General features: G+C 40.9%; 3 protein-coding genes across 14 annotated transcripts in view; all 3 read right to left on the reverse strand.

Annotated features, from left to right (window-relative positions):
- Positions 1-22,390, reverse strand: part of LOC113454221 (uncharacterized) — a 221,445-nt gene that overhangs the window by 6,480 nt on the left and 192,575 nt on the right. Inside the window, exon 1 of one of the 3 annotated variants that reach the window (XM_087928363.1) lies at positions 12,686-12,798. The exons of the other annotated variants lie outside the window; for them this stretch is intronic. The gene's annotated coding sequence lies outside the window, so the exon portion shown is untranslated. Of the gene's footprint in view, positions 1-12,685; positions 12,799-22,390 lie in introns of those variants that run through there. 3 annotated transcript variants of the gene reach the window in all.
- The window catches only part of LOC148126535 (uncharacterized), a 226,764-nt gene continuing 206,443 nt past the window's right edge, over positions 2,070-22,390 (reverse strand). For 4 of the 5 annotated variants that reach the window (XM_087928213.1, XM_087928211.1, XM_087928214.1 and 1 more), the window contains exon 2: positions 2,070-7,098. In XM_087928213.1, coding sequence (XP_087784339.1) covers positions 4,497-6,101 — 1,605 coding nt within the window. In that variant the 5' untranslated portion in view covers positions 6,102-7,098 and the 3' untranslated portion in view covers positions 2,070-4,496. Of the gene's footprint in view, positions 7,099-12,685; positions 12,815-22,390 lie in introns of those variants that run through there. The other variant, XM_087928212.1, reaches the window with a different exon arrangement.
- LOC148126536 (uncharacterized) overlaps positions 17,336-22,390 on the reverse strand; it is a 296,703-nt gene continuing 291,648 nt past the window's right edge. For all 6 annotated transcript variants that reach the window (XM_087928080.1, XM_087928077.1, XM_087928078.1 and 3 more), the window contains one exon: positions 17,336-21,943. In XM_087928080.1, the coding sequence (XP_087784206.1) occupies positions 18,928-20,817 (1,890 nt within the window). In that variant the 5' untranslated portion in view covers positions 20,818-21,943 and the 3' untranslated portion in view covers positions 17,336-18,927. The remainder of the gene's footprint in view (positions 21,944-22,390) is intronic.

The raw sequence follows: 22,390 nt of genomic DNA on the forward strand, positions 1-22,390 counted from the left end.
TTCAGAACTCGATGGTTTTAACTCCTTTTTTATGTATAGTGCACTTCTCAGGCTACCTGATCGCCATCTCCAGATAGGAGGCAGAAAAACACGCTTGTCCCGTCTCTGCTAGGTAAGGCACTTGCAAGATGTTTTCAATGATTAAATGCTATCAAGTCATTTTTGACTTCTACCAGCCGATGGTTGCAACTGAGCAAAGCGAAATAGCGAAAAGTGATGCTGCTTAGCTTACCACGATTAGCTATGTGCTGAGCCCTAAAACTTCCTGAAGGTTTTAAAGAATTACATAATCATCTTTCTTAAGGATGACTCTCACTGGAAATCAAAACTTCTCTAAAAATTTATGACTGATTTCCTGTGGCTCCCAAGGATTTATTAGACTCTCCATTAGGTCACAGAGAGAAAAATATGCAACAGGCTCTAGCAAATGGGGTCTAAGAAGGAAGTAGTGGTAATCTCTATATGGTAGAAATGTTTCCAAAAAATTGTAAAAGAAAACAAAAGGCAAAATAGAATAGCCAATCAAACCCCATGGCTAACTGATCACCAGGCTAATCTTTTTAGAAGGACACCCTACAATGCCATTTTAATGCAGATTTAATAAGATTGATGATGATGACAGCAGTATTCCAGTATTTCAGGGGCTGCCACAAAGAGGGGATCAACATATTCACCAAAACCCCAGAAGGCAAAACAAGAAATGATGGAAACTAATCAAGGAGAGAAGCTAACCTAGAATTGAGGAGAAACTTCCTAACAATGAGGATAATTAACCAGTGGAACTGCTTGCCTTCAGAAGTTGTGGGTGCTTCATCCCTGGAGGTTTTTAAGAAGAGACTGGACAGTCACTTGTTTGAAATGGTATAACATCTCCTGCTTGTGGTTGAACTAAAAGACCTCCAAGGTCCATTCCAGATCTATTCTATTCTGATGATATTGGCTCTGAGCTCTGTTGTGTGAAGGAATCTGGAATAACCCCAAAATTTCATTGATTCCCTTTTCATTCAGGAACTCATGATAGCATAGGAAGCATTTCCTGGGTAGCATGCTGTAATGTACAGGGTAAATGTACCCACAGACAGCCTGCACTATCTACTGTGACATACTTTTTCCTCTTGATATTCCATAGCTCATGGAAGGTGTATTTGTGTCTGACCTAACACTAAATTATAAATTGTGGCTTTCCATCCAGCATCTTTCAGCCTAACACCAGATGTTTGGTTCTCTTGCCTCCTCTCTGGTGGTGAGTCCTTCCATGAATAACCAGGGAGCTCTTCTGACCAAAGCTTTTGCTGCATTTGCTGATATAGCTTTTCTCCAGTGTAGATCCCCCTGAGCATAGTCAGCTGTGATCTACAATATCAATATCAGATCTGTGGATCTTTTCCACCATTTATATTCTTGGATTCTCAAGGACGTCAAAAATATTCTCCCCTCTTGGATAGACTTTGGTTCAAACTACTATTTGCTTCCTCACAGGGTGAGGCCTGCATTACTGTCTGCCTTTTTTTAAAAAAATAAATTTTATTAAGTTTCCAAATGCTGTCTGCCTTATGTGGCTGTCCAAGTGACTTTTTCCTTCCCACTGACTTCCAGATATTTCCCTCTTTTTCTGAACTAGGAATTGATCTCCTTTGATATTTCGATATGTTTCTTTCACATACTCTATTTTGTCCAGCTCAGAACTTTTTTCTTGGTTTTTTTTCTCCCTGGTCTGTTACTTGTTGGGGTAGGAGTTTGGGGGTTTTCTGGAGGAACTGCAGCAATCAAAATTTTATTAGTTCCTCCAGAAAATTCCAAAACTGGTTTGTTTTGCATTTCAATGTTGCCTATGATTCTGAGTTCTCCACAATGCTCTCTTCAGCATTCTTTTGCCTGTAAGATTTATATAAAAGTGTTACTTTAATTATGGTTTATAAAATGGCTACACAACATTTTTTTAAAAAGAGCAAAATGCATGCATATTACAATGAAACATGTCAATGATGCCCAAACCTCTTACATTGATTATGATTCTTTTTCAGTATACATGTCTAGTGAGGTTCTTGTTCGGGACAACATGTTAATTTGTGAGAGAAGCTTCAGAAGATTCTGTGTGTGGCGATAGCTTGTGATTTATGTTCTTGCTTTATTATTGGACTTGGCAGACAGCTTGTGTGAGACTCCCAAGAACTTTCTCAGCTCAGGGAAATTAACCCTGTCATTACTGGACTTGTTTGCTTCTTTATATTCCTTTGGAAATTTGGACTTCTCACCTCATTGCACAGGTGAGACATAACAAGTATCTATATCACCCTATTTTCTAAATATTTTTAATTGCAGAAATATTCTTATTATCCCTTGTCACCCTGCAGAATCCCCTTTTTAATTCATCAACCATTATCTCTGAAAAAACAATTTCTTTTCAACGTTTTACTATTTCCGTATTTCTTTATTTCATGCACCTGTTTCTTACTGCTTCCCCTCCCCCTCTTTTCCCCATATCTTTTCTCATTCCAATTTATATCCCTCTTTCTTAATATCTTCCTTTCCCTTTTTCTGCTGGGTCTTTCTGCCTTTCCTGACTTCATGGGTATTCCCCCTTTTGATTGCCTTCTTAAATCTCAACTTTTTAACCTCCCTTCTTTCCCCACTTCTTTGTAGTGTTCTTTGTGTTAATTGTCTATTTAAAATGTCTTCTCCTTGAGTCGACTCCTCCTCCTCTGAAGCCCTTTCTTCTTGTTCTTCAATCACCGTTTCCATTTTTCTAATACAGAGCAAAGTGATTCACCTCTTTCCTGTAGTAATTCTCTCATATTTTTAAGTTCCATTTTTAATTCCGGAAGAGATATCATCATTACACACTCTTGTATTTTATGATCGTTAAACTCCACAAAAAAACCACTTTTACTTTCTTTCTTTCTTCTTTCAATTTTCTAAAGTTCTCAATTATTCCAGCCCAGGGTCTATACCAAAAAAATCAATCACTCCCACAGTCACTCTTTCCTTGCTTTTTTCTTTATTCTGGTTCTGCTTTCACTTTCTAAGATTCTTACTTTGTTTCAATATTTCTTTAGTGTTATATTCACACAAGTTCATTCAGAAACAGGATGCTTTCCTTTTTGTTTGAGCTCAAGTTTTTGTCAAAAGGTGACACTCTCCATTATACAAAGTCTTCACCTTTTTCCCCTACTTTTTTTGTTTAGGGTTTTTTGAACCTCAGTATTCCAGCACAGTCCAGTCTCCAATTTGTAAACTTTATTATTATTATTATTATTATTATTATTAGACAATCTTAAATCCAGCTTTATTTTATGCCTGTTTATTGCCAAGATATTTTAGTCCAATTTAGTTAAATCTTTAGTTCCAGCTTCTTCCTTTCCCGGTTCAAAGACCCACTTAGCTGTCAAAAATATTTTCTTATTTTTTTTTCCTGTGCCTTTGTAATTTCACCGCTCACTTTTCTTAAAAACTCCATGTTACCTTAATCCCGGGGTACTTTTGTTTAGTTGTATTGCCCAGTTGTTCCGGTTCAGATGTTATCCACCTCTTTCTTCCCTCCTGCACAAAGCTTAATCCAGCTGAGTTCTCTTCTTCGGGGTGGCCATTTTAACCCACCGCTGCAGTTGTCTTCAAGGGTGAAAAAGACCAAGCCCAGGAGGAGAGATGCGGCTCCCCTCAACCTGGCTTGCGGCTTCCCCTTACTCCGCCACCCCTCCAAGGCAGCTTCAGCCCCTAATCGTAATGATCAGGGCTCTCCAACGAAAGAGCACAGACCATAGCCGCAGGGAGTCGCGATCTACGGTCCGTCAGCGAGGAGGTTCTGCCTTCTTCCCCATAGGGTTTGCAAACTTTTACCGACACTTCATTCCCGCATTCGTTGAGATAGCTCTGCCACTTAGGGAGCTGTTGAAGACTAGAGGAACCTAAGCCGAAGCCCAGCCCACCTTTGACCCTTGGCTGCCGAGTGTTCAAGGAGTTAAAAGGACTATTCTACAAGGAGACAATCTTTCGGCACCTGAGGCCTGTGGGGATCATGGGGTGGGGAGGAAAAAGACTGGGGAACCATGTGGAGTAAAGGACCTAGGGGACATAATAGGAAACAGAGCACAGGATGTCTTGGAGGGTGGGGGAGTCCTAGGGATGCCTATGGCAAATATCACGACACTGTGGTAGGCTTCCAAGAGTTTTCCCCAGCGGTGAGGTGCCACTGTTCTGCATAGCGACTTACACATTCAATTAATGGCAGCCTCAGGAAGAGCAAGGGGATTCAGGTAGTTAAAAAAAGTAATCTCACTTAACAGCCCTTCCAACATGCAAACATAATTGCAAGTCCCATAATTCTTTGAGTAAAAAGAATCAGGCCAGAATTCAAAAAGTCAATTTCTCACCTACACTTTAAATGGGAGGCACAAAAGAAATGAAAGCTTTCTCTAAACTTATCTATTTTTTCTCATATGGATTTCCTTGTGTGTAGTAAGGGATGTTTTATGCTTGAAATAATGTCCATGAAAAGATTACTCTACGGTGTGAGTCCTCTGGTGTATTATCAGGTAGGAATTCTCATTGAAACTTGTCCCAGAATCGGGACATTCAAAGGGTTTCTCTCCTCTGTGAGTCCACTGGTGTCTAGTGAGGTGGGAATTTCTAATGAATCCTTTCCCACAATCAGGACATTCAAAGGGCTTCTCTCCTGTGTGAATTTTCTGGTGTCTCATAAGGTGAAAATTCTGACTAAAACCTTTTCCACAATCAGGACATTCAAAAGGTTTCTCTCCTGTGTGAGTCCTCTGATGGTTTATGAGGTGGGAATTCTGACTAAAACCTTTTCCACAGTCAGGACATTCAAAAGGTTTCTCTCCTGTGTGAATCCTCTGATGCTTCATGAGGTGGGAATTCTGACTAAAACCTTTTCCACAGTCAGGACATTCAAAAGGTTTCTCTCCTGTGTGAGTCCTCTGGTGTCTCATGAGTTCAGAATTCTGACAGAAATCTTTTCCACAGTCAGGACATTCAAAGAGTTTCTCTCCTGTGTGAATACTCTGGTGTCTCATGAGGTAGGAATTTCTAATGAAACTTTCCCCACAATCTGGACATTCAAAGGGTTTTTCTCCAGTGTGAGTCCTCTGGTGTCTCATGAGGTGGGAATTTTGACTGTAAGTTTTCCCACAATCTGGACATTGAAAGGGTCTCTCTCCTGTGTGAGTTCTCTGGTGTGTCACCAAGCTGGAATTCTGTCTAAAACTTTTCCCACAGATAAGACATTCAAAGGGTTTCTCTCCTGTGTGAGTTCTCTGGTGTCTCATAACGTGGGACTTTGTAATGAAGCATTTCTCACAATCAGGACATTGAAAGGGTTTCTCGCCGGTGTGACTTCTCTGGTGTGTCACCAGGCTGGAATTATCTCTATAACTTTTCCCACAGATAGGACACTCAAAGGGTTTCTCCCCTGTGTGAGTCCTCTGGTGATTCACTAGGCTGAAATTGTCACTAAAACTTTTTCCACAATCAGGACATTCAAAGGGTTTATCTCCTGTATGAGTCCTCTGGTGTCTCTTGAGGTGGGACATTCTAATGAAATATTTCCCACAATCTGGACATTGAAAGGGTTTCTCTCCTGTGTGAATACTCTGGTGTGTCACCAGACTGGAATTATGTCTAAAACTTTTTCCACAGATAGGACATTCAAAGGGTTTCTCTCCTGTGTGAGTCCTCTGGTGATTCACTAGGCTGAAATTGCCACTGAAACTTTTCCTGCAATCAGGACATTGAAATGGTTTCTCTCCTGTATGAGTCCTCTGGTGTCTAACAAGGTGGGAATGTCTCATGAATCTTTTCCCACAATCAGGACATTGAAAGGGTTTTTCTCCTGTGTGAGTCCTCTGGTGTCTCATCAGCAGGGAATTATCTCTAAAACCTTTTCCACAAATAGGACATTCAAAGGGTTTTTCTTCAGTGTGAGTCCTCTGGTGTCTCACCAATGTGGAATTATCATTAAAACTTATCCCACAGATAGGACATTCAAAGGGTTTTTCTCCTTTGTGAATCCTCTGTTGTATCATGAAGTGGGAATTTCTAATGAAACCTTTCCCACAACTTCGACACTCACAGGGTTTCTCCATGGAGTGAATCCTCTGGCTGGAATTATGACTGGAACTTCTCCCACAGTCAAGACATTGAAAGAGTTTTTCTCCTTTGGAAAAACTAGTTTATCACCATCTTTAGCGTATCGCCAAGTTGGAATTACAACTGAAAATTTTCCCACAATCAGGACTTTCAAAGCATTTCTCTCGTTTGTCAGTCCTCTAGTATAGCATGAGGCTGGAATTTTGACTGAAACTTTTCCCACAGAAAAGACATTTGAATGGTTTTTTTCCTTTGTGAGTCCTTTAGTGTCTGATGACCTGGGAATTTCTAATGAAACTTTCACACAATCTGCACAGTGATACATTTTCTCCCTGCTGTGAGTCTACTGAGGTATCACCATGTTGCCATGCTCACTAAAGCATTTACTACATTGGGAGCACTTTTATGGCTTCCCTCTTGTGTGGTTGCTTCAATGAACAACAAAGGAGGTGTTTTAACCAATTTTTGTTACATTCAGGCAATTTTTATGGCTTTTCTCCTGTCTGGCTCTTCTTCTGCATAATCAGCTGTGATTTGCAATCTGTGCTTTTCCCACAATAGGCAAATCTATGGAGCTTTTCCACAGCTGATATTCTTGAGGTAAAAAATATGGACAATACTTTGTTTAGTGATGTTTTCATTCAAGCTGTTTTCTTCCTCACAGGTTGTGGCCTGCATTCCTGTCTGCTCTACATGGGTTTATTATTGACAGTTTCCTCCCCACTGATTTCTCTCTTTTGCTGACTGAAAAATAATCTCCCTTGACTTTTCATGTAATTTATCCTTGAATTCTGCATAATCTGCTTATTCCATCTTGAAATCGTTCTTGATTTTCTCTCTTTTGTCTAACAGTTATTTGAGGAGGATGAGAATTATTTTTTTTTCTTTGAAGGAAATGGAAAATATTTTGATTTATAACTTGGTTTTCTTCCCTTTGCAAGGTTGCTTGTTATTTACAGGTGTCCTGAGCGCTCTTATTGTCATCCTCTTTGTCTGTAAGATTCAAAGAAAAGTGGAACTTTAATTGTTTATAAAATGATTAGAGATGATGTGAAACAAGTAAATATTACAATGAAAAAGTAAGCATGCCTCAATGCTAGAATAATCAGATTATTTATGATTCATTCGACACATGGAAGACTATTGAGATCCATGTTCAAATATCCATTAAATCAAACTCAGCTGTTTAGTTGGATCAATCACAAATTCTTACCAATGCAAAGGACTATCATCAATTAAATATTGAACTGTTTGGGTTAGATTATATAATTGCAGGCATATCCCAACAGAGAGAAATAAAGATACACCCACCTACACATGTATTAATGTGAAAATCTATTTCTTTCAAGTCTGATAAAATGTCCCACAATGTTTACATTCAAACCTTCTGAGTTAAACTTAGAGCTCTGGGGGCTTTAATTGATGAAATGATGCTGAAAGCCTCTACAAGATTTGAAGCACCACTTTTGCTCATATAAGTCCTCAGCTGCAAATAAGAGCAGAAAACGTTGTCCACAAGTACTCTGGTGACCTCCCCACTCAAGTAGTGCTCAGTTACAAATTACTGTGTGTTATTAAAGGCAATTTTATTTGACTATGACTTGCAATTTCCTGCTAGTATACCCACTGATTTTGCTCGTGAGAAGCTAGCTGGGAAGGTCACAAATGGGGATCATCAGTGTGGGATGATGCAGCCATCAAAAATGTGCAACTATGGGCAGAACCCGAATTGGTGCAACTGTGATGACCTGTAGTCTCTCAAATTAACCCAAAACATACATTAAAGTCCGGTAAGGCCTTCAACTTAAACTTCAGTTTTACTAGGCATAGTTTAAAGTCACAAAAGTAAATAATGAGGCAAACAGAAAACCAAAACAAACCGCATTGATGAGAGTTCTGAAGCAAGCCAAGATAACTAATCATAAACTCCAGGAAAATAATCGAGAAAAGTCCATGGGAAGAACGCCAGCAAAGATAAACATCTTTCAAGGTGAACACTAAATTGACTCCTGCAAATGCTAACTGCAGTTGCAAACTTATATACATAGCTCCCACCTGCAAGCCATGAGGAGGATCATGGTAATCTCGTCTTAAGTAGACCTCGCTTTTCCCTGATCCTCTCCTCCCTGCGTGACCTAGGATGGATAGGGGATGGGCCTGGATCCTCCGCTGACTGATCAGCCAGACTCTGCCCTTCCCCAGCCTCCTCCACCACCTCTGGAGCCACACTCCCACTCCCTGTTGGCTGTTCCTCCTCTTCCTCAGAGTCAGTCTCCACCAGGGGCATGACAGCAACTTCTTTTCCTGCACCTTCAAAACCAGTCATTGCTGACATACACCCATTGAAAAAGTGTAAGGATTACGACAAATTTGTGGACCAGGTGGATGTCTGCTTCTACTATGCCATAGTAATTGGCAAAGGCTCAGGGAAGAAGTGGTAATAGAGGACTACCTGTGCAACCAAAGATGCCAAACGGTCTTCAATAGCTATTTTTTTTAGAAAGTGCTGGATTAATTGAACCTGGTTAATACATGGATGGGACAGGAAATATCGTGTTGCCCCCAAAATATTATCTATCCCGAAAGTAAGGCCTAGCCTAATTTTTTAGGAGTGGGCCTAATATAATGCTTATCCCAAAAATAAGCCCCAGTGAAGGAAGTGGCATGGCCAGTATAGGATGTAGCCCTTATCTTCCCTGGTCACCTCATGTAGAGTCAGCCCCTTAATTGCAGCTCGTGGATCAGCTGAGCCAGTGAGGGCCAAGCAACTCAGCTCAAATCTCCGGAGTATCTCCCCAGCCACTGGCCTCATAAGCCAAAGGGGGTTCCTAGAGGTGGCAGGGAATGTTAAAGTTTAATTAATCTTATACTTGTGTCTTTGCAGGAAATTCTTTTCGCTTGAGGGAGGGCAGCCTGTCAACCCTGAAGATGACATATGTATAGCCATATTTTATATTAGCCTTTGTATTTCTTTTTCTATTAACTTTAGGTTTGTAGTAACTAGATTTAATGATACTTCAGGAGTAGCCAAAGTAGGAGATATAAGAAACATATCCAAGACCAATAAAGGACTCAAATGCCTATACACTAACATTCAAAATTTAGGAAACAAATAGGGTGAATTTGAGGTACATGAAGGCAAATACGATATAGTTGCTGTTACTGAATCTTGGTAGGATGAAACTCATGATTGGAATGTACTAAGAGAAGGATGCAAATTATTTAAAAGAAGCAGACCTAACAAAGAGGAGGTGGAGTTACATTACATATAAAACATCATTATATTTCTAGAGAAATACACAGAACCAAGGAAAAAAACCTCCTAGAACAGGGTGTCAAACTCAAGGCCCGGGGCCAGATCCAGCCCACAGGGTGCTTAGATCTGGCCCACAGAGCCACCCTAGAAACAGTGAAGAACTGGCCTGCGGTGCCTCTGCCAGTGAAAACAGAGCCCAGGAGGGCTGCAGGGGGCCCTCCACAGCTCTGTTTTCACTGGCAGAGAGCTTCAAGAGGCTGTCACAGCCGAAAATGGAGCTTGGGAGCCCGTTTTAATTGGCAAAGCACTTGGGCCACCAGATTCCCCTGAGACAAGTGATGTTGAGCTGGCCGTGCCCACCCTGGCCACACGTACCCTGGCCCCCTAAGGTCAAACACAACCCTGATGCGACCCTCAATGAAATCGAGTTTGACACCCCTGTCCTAGAATCTATATGAGTCAATATAAAAGAGGAAAAAATGACATTGCTATAGGTGTATACTACAGACCACCCAATCAAACAAAAGAAATAGATGTACTCATACGACGGTAGTAATGGGAGATTTTAACTACTCTGATATCAATTGGGAAACAAACTGCAGTAAGTGGAAGATCAAACAGATTCCTAACCAATTTAGCTGGCAACTTTATCATCCAAAAGGTAGAGGAAGGAACTAGAGGAAAAACTATACTGGACCTAATTCTTACTAATAGAGAAGAAGTGATAGGAGGAATTGAAGTTGTTGGAACCTTAGGCAAGAGTGATGAATTATATTATTATAACAATTATATTAGTTTTTAAAAACAAACAAAACAGACAAAGTATAAAAACATCAGCTTTCTTTCATAAATATATACAAACAGTGTGTTGGTTGGTTTACCAGTTTTTGTGCATTCATTTCGTGGTCTCAATTACAGTTACGTTACATAATAACTCATATTATCAATCAAAAATTAAATACCCTAGTAACACTATTAAACAATCATTTGACTATAATTTTATTCATTCATACTTTACGAGATAACTATAATTTACATAATTTATTTTATAACAAATCATATAGTCATGCCAAATTTATCCTAAAAAACATTTTATAGATATGATATCAAATAACAAAGAAAAAGAAAATCTTTTTATATATTCCTTATTATCTAAAATTCTAAATATTCTATTATTGTATTTTATCATCCAACCATTGATAGAAAAGGTCCCAAATTTTATAGAATTGTTTATCCTCTTGCGCTCTAATTTCAAATGTCAATCTACTCATCTCAGCACATTCCAATATTTTCTTAATTATTTCTTCCTGCAATGGTATTTTCTCATTTTTCCAATTTTTAGCAAATACAATCCTAGCCGCAGTTAATACATTTACAATCAGATATTTCAAGTCTTTACTGTATGTATCAGGTAGGATTCCCAATAAAAAGATCTCTGGTTTCAAATCTATGTGTTTCTTTGTCAAGAGTGATGAAGTCTTAATGGAATTCAATTGGCGAAAGAAATATCCTTCTGGGTTCAGTTGCAAGTGGGGAAAAAGACACTGGAAATATGGAGGCTGTTTGAAAAGATGGTTTAATGGTGGACAGGATCACATGCCTTTCCTGGGTGAAAAGGGGAGATGCTGAGAGTCCCTGGGTTTTATGCCCTCTCTGGGCTTTGAATTTGAACTTGTCTTCTGATTGGTTGTCAAACTCCCATGGGGCCACGCAGGGGTAACTTGGAAGGTTGTCTTTTGAGTCTCAGGCTTGGTTGAGCCTTGCTGGGTGATGATGTAATGAAAGAGCTTTGGGTAAATCTTATTATGGTTCTGCCTGAAGGAGGTAGAACTTTGTTATGTAGAATAAACTGGCCCAAGCCTTAATGGCTCATTAACAAAGGTGGAGGGGAGGGCTGAGTTTTTGCATCTCTTGAGTTTCTACTTCTCTTTTAAAGGAAATATTCTGCCTTTTTAATATATCCTAAAATATTTCATTTTTCTAGGAGAGGAGTAGGTTTTAACTTCCAACACTATATAATGCAAACACAAGCAATAAAATTTAATCCAATCAGTGTCTTAAACTTTAGAAGAGCTGGTTTTAACAAACTCAGAGCCTAAGCAAAGTTTCATGGATAAAAATCCTAAAGGAGAAAACAACTCAAGAAGTGTGGGAAACACTGAAAATATATGATCATATATATATAAGCTCAGTCCAACACAATATTGCTAAAAAGGAAAAACAAGAAATCCAAGAAGAAACCTCCACATTAAATTTCATGTTGTTGGACAGGGCCCATAGTTCAAGTCTGTCAAGATCTTTTTGGATCCTAAGCTTGTCTTCTGGGATGTTGGCTATTCCTGCCAGTTTAGTGTCATCTGCAAATCTGATGAGTTCCCCTTCTATTCCCTCATCTAAGTCATGTATGAAGATACTGAAGAGTCCTGGGCCTAAGACAGAACCCTGTGGCACATCACTGTTTACCTCCCTTCATGTAGATGTAGTAGCATTAAGGACTACTTGTTTAGTACGGTTTGTCAGCCAGTTAGAAATCCATCTGTTGGTGATGCTGTCTTTCCCACATTTTTCTAGCTTATCAAAGATAGGTTGTAGTCTACTTTATCGTATGCTTTGCTATGTTCACAGCATTTCTCTGGTCTACTAATTTAGTCACCTTGTCAAAGAATGAAATAAGATTGGCATAATCCGTTTTTAACAAATCCACACTGGCTTTTAATTAAAACTTTGTTTCTAGATGTTCTCGGATCTGTTCCTGCCCCCATTATCTTCCCAGGTATCAATGTTAGGCTGATTGGTCTGTAGATTCCTGGGTCTGCTTCCCCTCCACTTTTTTTGAAGATGGGAACTACATCAGCTCTTTTCCAATCCTCAGGTAATACACCAGTGTATCCCAGGATTTTTGAAAGATATGGTACAACGGTTCTGAGATAACATCTGCCAGCTCCTTCAGAACCCTGATGTTCCAAGAATCAGGTCCTGGTGATTTATATTCACCGAACTCATCAAATTGGAGATGACACCAAACTGGCAGGAACATCCAACACCCCAGAAGATAGGGTCAAGATACAGAAGAATCTCAATAGCCATTCCCAAAGAATCAAATTTAACTTGAAAGAGGCTTTTTAAATCTTCCCCCCCCCTCAGCAGAAAATTGCAGCCACCAGTTTCACAGCGTGCAGCCCCAGCGGGCTCCGATCTGGGGAGGGAAGGAACCTGCAGCTGACACGCTTCAGCCCAGTTGCTTCTCTACTTCCAGGCCACAGAGGGAACCGAACAGCCTGACTTGCTCCCGGACTCCCCTCCCACCTGCTGCCCCCAACTCACCTTTCAGCTGCTGCTTCAACCCTGGCAAGAGCAGAAAAGCCGTTCTGCGCATCACTTTCCTCCCATGAGTAATCCAGAAAAGTCAGTTCTTCTGTGCTTCTTCTTGTTTCCCATCTTTTCTAGCAATGCAGAACTTGATGGGTTTAACTCTTTAAACTCAACCACAGAGCCCGCCTACTATACTGTCAACTTTGTAGGCACAGATTTTGTCCTCTTGACTTCCATCTCCAGATAGGAAATGCTTGTCCCATCTCTACCTAAGGCATCTGCAAGGTGTTTTCACGGATTAAATGCTATCAAGATGCTTCGACTTCTAGCAAGTGACCTTTGCAACTGAGCCAAATGAAATAGTGAAATGGAATGCTACTTAGCTTATGCAGATTAGCTATGTGCTCAGCCCTAAAAGTTAATGGTTTTTTTAAACAGAATTACAGAATAAGCTTTCTTGGGGGTGTCTCTCATTGGAGATCATAGCCTCCCTACACCCCAAGTCTTTATGACTTATTTAATGTGGCCCCAAGGATTTAGGACAGGGGTGTCCAACCTTTCACCTTCCCTGGGCCACATTAGAAGATGAAAATTTGGTTTGGGCCGCACATAAAATAAAATAACAGTAATTATACCTGATCATCCAAAAAAACCATAGAAAACATAGTTAACATATTAAATTTATTTGGAAATGAAGTTAGTGAGATGTTTTTATTATTAATTATTTATTAAAAATTATTTATTTTTATCACGGTTTTTTTATCATGGTTTATTTTCCGGCCAAATTTTGTGGGGGGGGGGAAACTCGCCCGCCTCGCGCCTACCTCTCCTCCTGCAAATGGCCCAGCTGGATGAGGCAGGACTGGAAGGCAGAAGCAGCAGCAGCGGCGGGGGCAGTGGCAGCGGGGGCAGAAGCAGCAGTGGTGGCGGGGGCAGAAGTGGAGGCGGCGGGGGCAGAAGCGGCAGTGACAGCAGGGGCACAAGTGGCAGCGGGGCAGAAGCGGCGGGGGCAGAAGCGGCGGCAATGGTGGTGGTGGCAACAGCAGGAGGTGGCGCTCTGACGGCGCCTGCTTTTTCTGTTGCTGCTTGGCCTGGCGCTCGCCTCGCCCTGCCTCGCGCCTGCTTCTCCTCCTCCTCCTCACTGGCTCTGGCATGAAGGTTGGGGTGGGCACTGGGCCGCATTACAAGGTGACCTGGGCCGCATGCGGCCCTTGGGCCGCAGGTTGGACAAGCCTGATTTAGGACATGGCAAAACCATCAGTAGAGAAGCTCCAGGGGAGCCAGCTTCACTCCTGCTGGCCAGGGCTGCAGCCAAGAGCTCCTAGCATGAAGCTTGATTCCTGAAGGAGGAAATTGTATGACAACAGCTAAATGTTAAATGCCATGCATAAATTCTGTAAATTTACTTGCAGGGAAGTCTCCATTAGGTCACAGATAAAGGAAAATATGCATCAGGGCCTAGAAAATGGGGGCTAAGAAAGAGAAAATAATATATTTTGAAAAAAACAAAAGGGAAGAATATAATATCCCACCAAAGCACATGGCTAACTGATCACCAGGTTAACTTTTTTACAGGGACACCCTACACTGCCATTTTTAATGCTGATCAAGTAAGTTTTAGATGGTGATAGTGGCCTTTTAGCTATTAGATCTAAGCTCTGTTGTATGGAGGAAGCTGAAATATAACCTCAACATATACAGGTAGTCCTCAACATATGACCACAATTGAGCCCAAAATTTATATTGCTGAGAAATTGAACAATTTTTGCCCCATTTTACGACCTTTCTTGCCACATTTGTTAAGAGAATCACTGCAGTTGTTAAATTAGTAACACGGTTGTTAAGTGAATCCTGATTCCCCATTGACTTTGCTTGTCAGGTCAGAAAAGGGGATCATGTGACTCCAGAACACTGCAACTGTCATAAATATGAGTCAGCTGTCAAGCATCTGAATGTAAATCATATGACCATGGAGATGCTACAATGGTGATAAGTGTGAAAAATGGTCATAAGTCACTTTTTTTCACTGCAATTGTAACTTTGAACGGTCATTAAATGAACTGTTCTGAGTTGAGGACTATCATTATTCAATTGATTTTCTTTTCATTCAGGAATCCAAGATGGCATACAAAGCACTTCCTGGGTAGCATGCTGTAATTTACTGGATAAATGTATTTTTTTTTCTTCTGAGGAAACGGAGTGTTTCTCTGATTGGTGACTGGTGGCTGTTAGGGATATACCCTAGCAGAATGTGCACAGTAGTCAGGCAGTCAGGCGAATGTGAGAGAAAGCGTTTTTTAGTTTACACACTCAGTAAAACCAGATACACTGTCCTAATTGAATAGTTTATTCCATTAAGAGTTTAGCAGGGTCAAACAGTCCAAATATCATTCACTAGTGTTCAGTCAGTTCAGTCCGGAGATTTTTCAATTGCAAAAATCCAGTGTCGAAAAATGAACAGTTAACTTACAATGTCAATCCATAAATCAGTCCAGTAAATATATTCTCACAGTAGATTAGATATGCAGCATTCAAAACTCTTTCCTCCTTCGAGGTCAACAGCAGGCAACACACAGAACAATCAACCATCAATCCAGTAGCAATCCAGGTTCTCTAGCTCCCTCTTATGGCAGTTCCTCAACCGCACCCAAATTATATCATTTAGAGCAGGGGTGTCCAACCTTTCAACTTCCCAAGGCCACATTAGATGAAAATTTGGTTTGGGCCTCAAGTAAAATAAAATAACAGTAACGATACCTGATCATCCCCAAAAAAACCATAGAAAACATAGTTAACATATTAAATTTATTTGGAAATGAAGTTAGTGAGATGTTTTTATTATTTATTATTAATTATTTATTAAAAATTATTTATTTTTTATCACAGTTTTTTTTTATCCTCGTTTTTTTATCACAGTTTATTTTCCGGCCAAATTTTGCGAGGGGGGAGGAGGGGGGAGAGAAAGCTCGCCCACCTCACGCCTACCTCTCCTCCTACAAATGGCCCGGCTGGATGAGGCAGGACTGGAAGGCAGAAGCAGCAGCGGGCAGCGGCGGGGGCAGAAGCCTTCCCCCGCCACCGCTGCTGCTTCTGCCCCTGCCACCGCTTCTGCCCCCGCCGCCACCCCCGCCACTTCTGCCCCCGCTGCAGGGGCAGCAGTGGCAGGGACAGAAGCAGCAGCGGTGGCGGGGGAAGAAGTGGCAGCGGTGGGGGCAGAAGCGGCGGCAACAGCAGGAGGTGGCGCTCTGACAGCGCCCACCTTTTCTCTTGCTGCTTGGCTTGGCGCTCGCCTCGCCCCACCTCGCGCCTGCCTCTCCTCCTCCTCGCTGGCTCTAGCACGAAGGTTGGGGTGGGCACTGGGCCGCATTACGAGGCGACCTGGGCCGCGGGTTGGACAAGCCTGATTTAGAGTTTAAAGTGAAAAACACATTTAAACTTTGCTATCATGGTTTATATATTATTTACCCAAACAACGTTAGGTAACTATGGTTATTCCTAACAGTGGCTTCTGGCCTGGCCCCATTGACCATCTCCTCTGGTGTTTGGTTGTCTTTCAGTTTGCTCAATTTTGTTAGATACATTGAGTTAGTAAGTTTTGGGGGGTCTAATTTATCTCCTTGTTATTGTAAGGAGATGTTTTGTTCGGCATTCTGCTATTTCCTTTATGTTAGTTTTAATGTTTTCCTTTGTACATTGAAATTCAATTAATATTTCTTTATTTCTCCTCTGCACTTAATCATGACATACATTATAATTTTTATCCTCCCCCCAAAAAAAAAAAAATTGCAGAATTGGAAGAAAAAGAAAAACCATTCTTGGCAATGAACTCTTGCAGTAGCCAGCCAACCACAAAGTCTTTCAATTTGTTCTGTTCTGTTCCTTGTCCTATTTTATTCAGGAATCTGGGTCTATTAAATATAAGTTGTCCTCGTTGAGTTCAATAATGAACATTGATTTTGAAAGCAAGAATCTGTCAAAGATTCAGAAGCTTTTGGCCCATTTCAAGCTTTCCAGCTCCTAGCCATGACAGTTGTGCAAAAAAAAAAATGGTGCCAAAATGAATGAGAGGAAGGGAAAACTAAATATTTTAAAATTTTAAAATTTAGAAACTTTCAACATGTTTAAATTTGAAACTATCTGGCAAAATGGGCAACTTACCTCTTCCAATTCCTTACAAGACAACTTGACATGACTAACTTGCTGCTGGGACAACTTGCTGCGGGAGTGAGTGTGTGGGCAGATTGTGTAGGCTTCACAGGCTAGTAATGTGGGATGTGTGGGCTGGTGAGCAAGTGCCACCCCCTACTGTCACTACTGCACTGGGCTCCGGGCAAAAGGCGCCAGGGTGGGCAGGGATGTTGCTGGCTGTGAGATCCGGATTCCTGCATGAAAGGAAAGCTAACCAGAAAATTAGTAGGGCAAACAAGAAAAGGGATGCTTTGTGAGGGAAATAAACAGAAAAGATAAGCAAGGGTAGAAGCACGCCAATCACCTGCCAGCTTATTATAATTCCCACTTCAGTTTGTGGCCAGCACAATTCCAATCGTTCCCCTCTCTAGAACGTAACAACCACACACCACATAATTCATCTTTGAGCTGACAAAAGTTTAGTGTCAGGATTCCAACAGATGCCCTAATTAAATCAGGAGTCTCAAGCCAAGCTGCAAAAGAAATCCAGTTATTTATTAGGAGCTTCATGTCGTTATTTATTAAAATGCATAAAATATGATTAACTAGCAAAATGGTCTGTGTTTAAAAACCCCAGTTACTTCTTAGGGGTTTTTTGTTTGTCTTTTGATAGTTCTTAAAGGACCTTCTGAAACAACTTCATTAAAATGCTATCCAACTATAAATTGGAGGGGCATCAAGATGTTTAAATTTATAACTGGAACAGTGGGGATTGTGTAAAGAGTCAGAACACACCGTTACAGCTGATTGATTAAAGAGAGTTGGCTACTGCATGAGGCAATCTAAGCTGTGATTGGTTGCCTTGAGTGAAAAGGGGGCGTTTCCTTCTTTCCTGCCTTTTTGCCATCTGTGCTTTCTTAAAACTGGTGCCTGCATTTCTCCTGCTGTTCTCCTCCAAATCCCCTCTAGGAATCTATTGCTCAAATATTTAAACTCTTTTCGCCTCAATTACCCACACTTTGCTATACTCTATTCTCTAGTTGTCTATTGTGGCTGTTGCTTATCTATAGTGTGCCATTTAGTGACATAGAGCTGAAAACCATGTTGTTCCATCTCTACCTAAGACAGTTATAGTATTTTTTTTTCATTGATTATGCACCATCAAGTCATTTTCATCCACTGATCATATCGATAGACTTTCTCCATGATGATTGTCCCTAACTTGCTCATTCAGGCCAGTGGTGGGATTCAAATTTTTTTACTACCAGTTCTTTGGGCCTGGCTTGATGGGTGTGGCAGGAGAAGGATACTGTAAAACCTCCAGTGAGAGGTGAAATTTGCCAGTTCTCTGAATTACTCAAATTTTCTGCTACCGGTTCTCCAGAACTGTTCGGAACCTGCTGAATACCACTTCTCCAAAGGATTCATTCATCACCACAGAAAAAGAGCAAGAAGCAACAACTACATCAAGGGAAGAAGAAGAAAAAGAAGAAAAAGGAGGCGACTATTGCCAGCTTGCTAGCTTGCTACCATTAATAATGGAACATGCAACATTAATTCCCTATCTGTATTATTTTCCCCAGTGCTGAGTTAGCCAGTTCTGCTGAGCGACTCGCACATTTGAATAATGGTTGCCTCAGGGAGAGCAAGGGGATTCAGGTAATTAAGGAAAGCAATTGCACTTAACAGTCACTGCAACATGCAAACATAATTGCAAGGCCCATAATAGTTGTATCTTGAGGACTATTTTTATGCTGGCTGGGAAATTCTGGAGCTTATAATCTTGGTGAAACCCAAGTAAAAGATTGAAACTCCACAAGTGGGTCCATAATCAACATACAAAAGCACCATCCAAAATTCCTTTTTGAGGAATTCCACTTTTTCTGCAAAGATTCTGCTGATAACTAGAAAATTGCAGTGAACCATTTCTCCCTTTCTTGTTCTTTCCATCTATAAGTTTAACCCTGAGAAAACATTGAATACAAAAAAACAGGCCAGAAATCAGTCAATTTCTCATCTACACTTTGTGAATGGGAGATCACAAATGACATTCAATCCTTCTCTATAAACTCTTCAACTTTTGCCTCATGTGGATTTCCTTGTGTGCACTAAGGGATGATTTATACTCAAGTAAAGATCACAGACTGGACATTTGAAGGTTTCCCCACGGTGTGAGTACTCTGGTGTATTAACATGTAGGAATTCCGACTGAAACTTTTCCCACAATCAGGACATTCAAAGGGTTTCTCTCCTGTATGAGTCCTCTGGTGTATTACCAGGTAGGAATTCTGACTGAAACTTTTCCGACAATCAGGACATTCAAAGGGTTTCTCTCCTGTGTGTGTCCTCTGGTGTCTCATGAGGTGGGAGTTCTGACTAAAACGTTTTCCACAGTCAGGACATTCAAAACGTTTCTCTCCTGTGTGAGTCCTCTGGTGAGTCATGAGATGGGAATTCTGACTAAAACCTTTTCCACAGTCAGGACATTCAAACAGTTTTTCTCCTGTGTGAGTCCTCTGGTGAGTCCTGAGGTGGGAATTTTGACTGAAATTTTTCCCACAAATAGGACATTCAAAGGGTTTTTCTCCTGTGTGAGTCCTCTGGTGTATTATTAGGCAGGAATTCTGACTGAAACTTTTCTCACAGTAAGGACATTTGAAGTGTTTCTCTCCTGTGTGAGTAGTCTGGTGTTTCACCAGGCTGGAATTATCACGAAAACTTTTCCCACAGATAGGACATTCAAAACGTTTCTCTCCTGTGTGTGACCTCTGGTGTCTCATGAGGTGGGAATTCTGACTAAAACGTTTTCCACAAACTAGACATTCAAAGGATTTCTCTCCTGTGTGAGTCCTCTGGTGCCTCACCAGCGTGGAATTATCACTAAAACTTTTCCCACAGATAGGACATTCAAAGGGTTTCTCTCCTGTGTGAGTCCTCAGGTGTATTACCAGGTGGGAACTCTGACTGAAACTTTTCCCACATTGATGACATTCAAAAGGTTTCTTGCCTGTGTGAGTCTTCTGGTGTCTCACCAGCATGGAATTATCATTAAAACTTTTCCCAGACATAGGACATTCAAAATGTTTCTCTCCTGTGTGAGTCCTCTTGTGTCTCATGAGGTCGGAATTTCTAATGAAACACTTCCCACAATCAGGACATTGAAACGGTTTCTCTCCTGTGTGAATCTTCTGGTGTATTACCAGGTTGGAATTCTCACTGAAACTTTTACCACAGATAGGACATTCAAACGGTTTCTCTCCTGTGTGAGTTCTCTGATGTCTCATGAGGTCAGAATTTCTAATGAAACATTTCCTACATTCAGGACATTCAAATGGTTTCTCTCCTGTGTGAGTCCTCTGGTGTCCCACCAGGTAGGAACTCTCACTGAAGCTTTTCCCACACTCAGGACATTCATAGGGTTTCTCTCCTGTGTGGGTCCTCTGGTGTCTAAGGAGGTAGGAATTCTGACTAAAACATTTTCCACAGTCAGGACATTCAAAACATTTCTCTCCTGTGTGACTACTCTGGTGATTCACAAGATGGAAGTTGCGACTGAAACTTTTCCCACAATCTGGACATTCAAAGGGTTTCTCTCCTGTATGAGACCTCTGGTGTATTACCAGGTAGGAATTCTCACTGAAACCTTTCCCACAGATAGGACATTCAAAGGGTTTCTCTCCTGTGTGAATCCTCTGGTGTCTCATGAGGTTGGAATTCTCACTGAAACTTTTCCCACAGATAGTACATTCAAAGGGTTTCTCTCCTGTGTGAGTCCTCTGGTGTCTCATGAGGTTGGAATTCTGACTAAAACGTTTTCCACAGTCTGGACATTCAAAATGTTTCTCTCCTGTGTGAGTACTCTGGTGAGTCATGAGGTGGGAATTTCTAATGAAACATTTCCTACAATCATGACATTGAAAGGGTTTCTCTCCTTTGTGAGTCCTCTTGTGTGTAATAAAGTGAGAATTTATAATAAAATCTTTGCCACAATCTTGACACTTATAGGGTTTCTCCATGGAGTGAATTGTCTGGTATATCACCTAACTGGAATTACAACTGAAAATTTTCCCACAATAAGGACATTCAAAGAATTTTTCTCCTATGTGAGTCCTCTAGTGCATCACAACACTAGAATTCTGATTGAAACTGTTCCCACAGAAAGGACATTTGAATGTCTTTTTTCCTGTGTGAATTCTCTGTTGTCTGAAATGGAAATTTCTAATGAAGCTTTTCTCACAATTTAGACACTCATACAGTTTCTCCCTGGAGCCATTCCACTGATGCATCACCAGACTGGAATTGAGACTGAAATTTTTTCCAGTCAGGACATTCAAAGGGTTTGATTCCTGTCTGAGTACTTGGGTGCTTCACCAGGATGGAATTCACACTGAAACTTTTCCCACAGAAAAGATATTCAAATGGTGTTATTTTTTCCTGTGTGAGAGTCATCTAGTGTCTTATAACCTGGGAATTTCTAATGAAACTTTCACACAATCTGCACAGTGATACATTTTCTCCCTGCTGTGTGTCCTCTGATGTATCACCATGTTGCCATGCTCGCTAAAGCATGTGTGGGGTTGCTTCTATGAACCACAAGGGAGCTGTTCGGACCAAAGCTTTTGCCACATTCAGGTAATTTTTATGGCTTTTCTCCTTTCTGGCTCCTCTAGTACATAATCAGTTGTGATTTGCAAAATGTTATTTTTCCACAATAGGCAAATCTATGGAACTTTTCCACAGCTGATATTCTTGAGGTGGTCAACAATATGGACAACGCCTTGTTTAGTGGTGCTTTTATTCAAGCTGTTTTCTTCCTCACAGGTTGCATTCCTGTCTGCCCTACGTGGCTTTACTACTGACAGTTTCCTTTCCACTGTCTATTTCCCTCTTTTGCTGAATAAAAAATAATCTCCCTTGACTTCATGTAATATATCCTTGAGTTCTGCATAATCTGCTTATTCCCACTTCAAGTCTTTCTTGATTTTCTCTCTTTTGTCTAACTGCTGTTTGAGGAGGATAAGAATTGTGTGGTTTTCTGAAGGAAATGGAAACTAGTTTGATTTTTGGCTCTATTTTCTTCTTTTTTCAATGTTGCTTGTTATTTACAGTTGTCCCAGGTGCTCTTATTGCCATCCTCTTTGTCTGTAAGATTGAAAGAAAAGTGTAACTTTGTTTATAAAATGGTTAGAGATGATGTGAAAAAAGAAAAAAAAAGTATATATTACAATGAAAAAGCAAACATGCCCCAATGCTACCATGTTTTCCTGAAAATATGACCCAAGCCTGATTTTTTGGAGTGGGCCTAATATAAGCCCTACCCCCAAAATAAGCTTGGGAGTGGCCCAAGCATGAGAGGTGGCAAACACACGGGGTTGGATGAAGGTGTCCGGCTGCAGCTAAAGCCTGCCGGCCCCTTGGGGCAGTTCAACAACTATTAACTCTGAGAATGAAGGCATGGGTTGTGTCTCCTTTGTAGAAGGGAGGTGGGGAAAGGGCCTGTTCCAATCACCACGTTGCAGCATAGCCTCCTGATTCATCTGCATGTCTTTTCCCTTTTCATTAAGTGAAAATGTGTGGATGTGTGTGTGT

This window comes from Pseudonaja textilis, chromosome 2 (genome assembly GCF_049901715.1).
Source record: "Pseudonaja textilis isolate UNSWEBS1 chromosome 2, rPseTex1.2, whole genome shotgun sequence".
Classification (NCBI taxonomy): domain Eukaryota; kingdom Metazoa; phylum Chordata; class Lepidosauria; order Squamata; family Elapidae; genus Pseudonaja; species Pseudonaja textilis.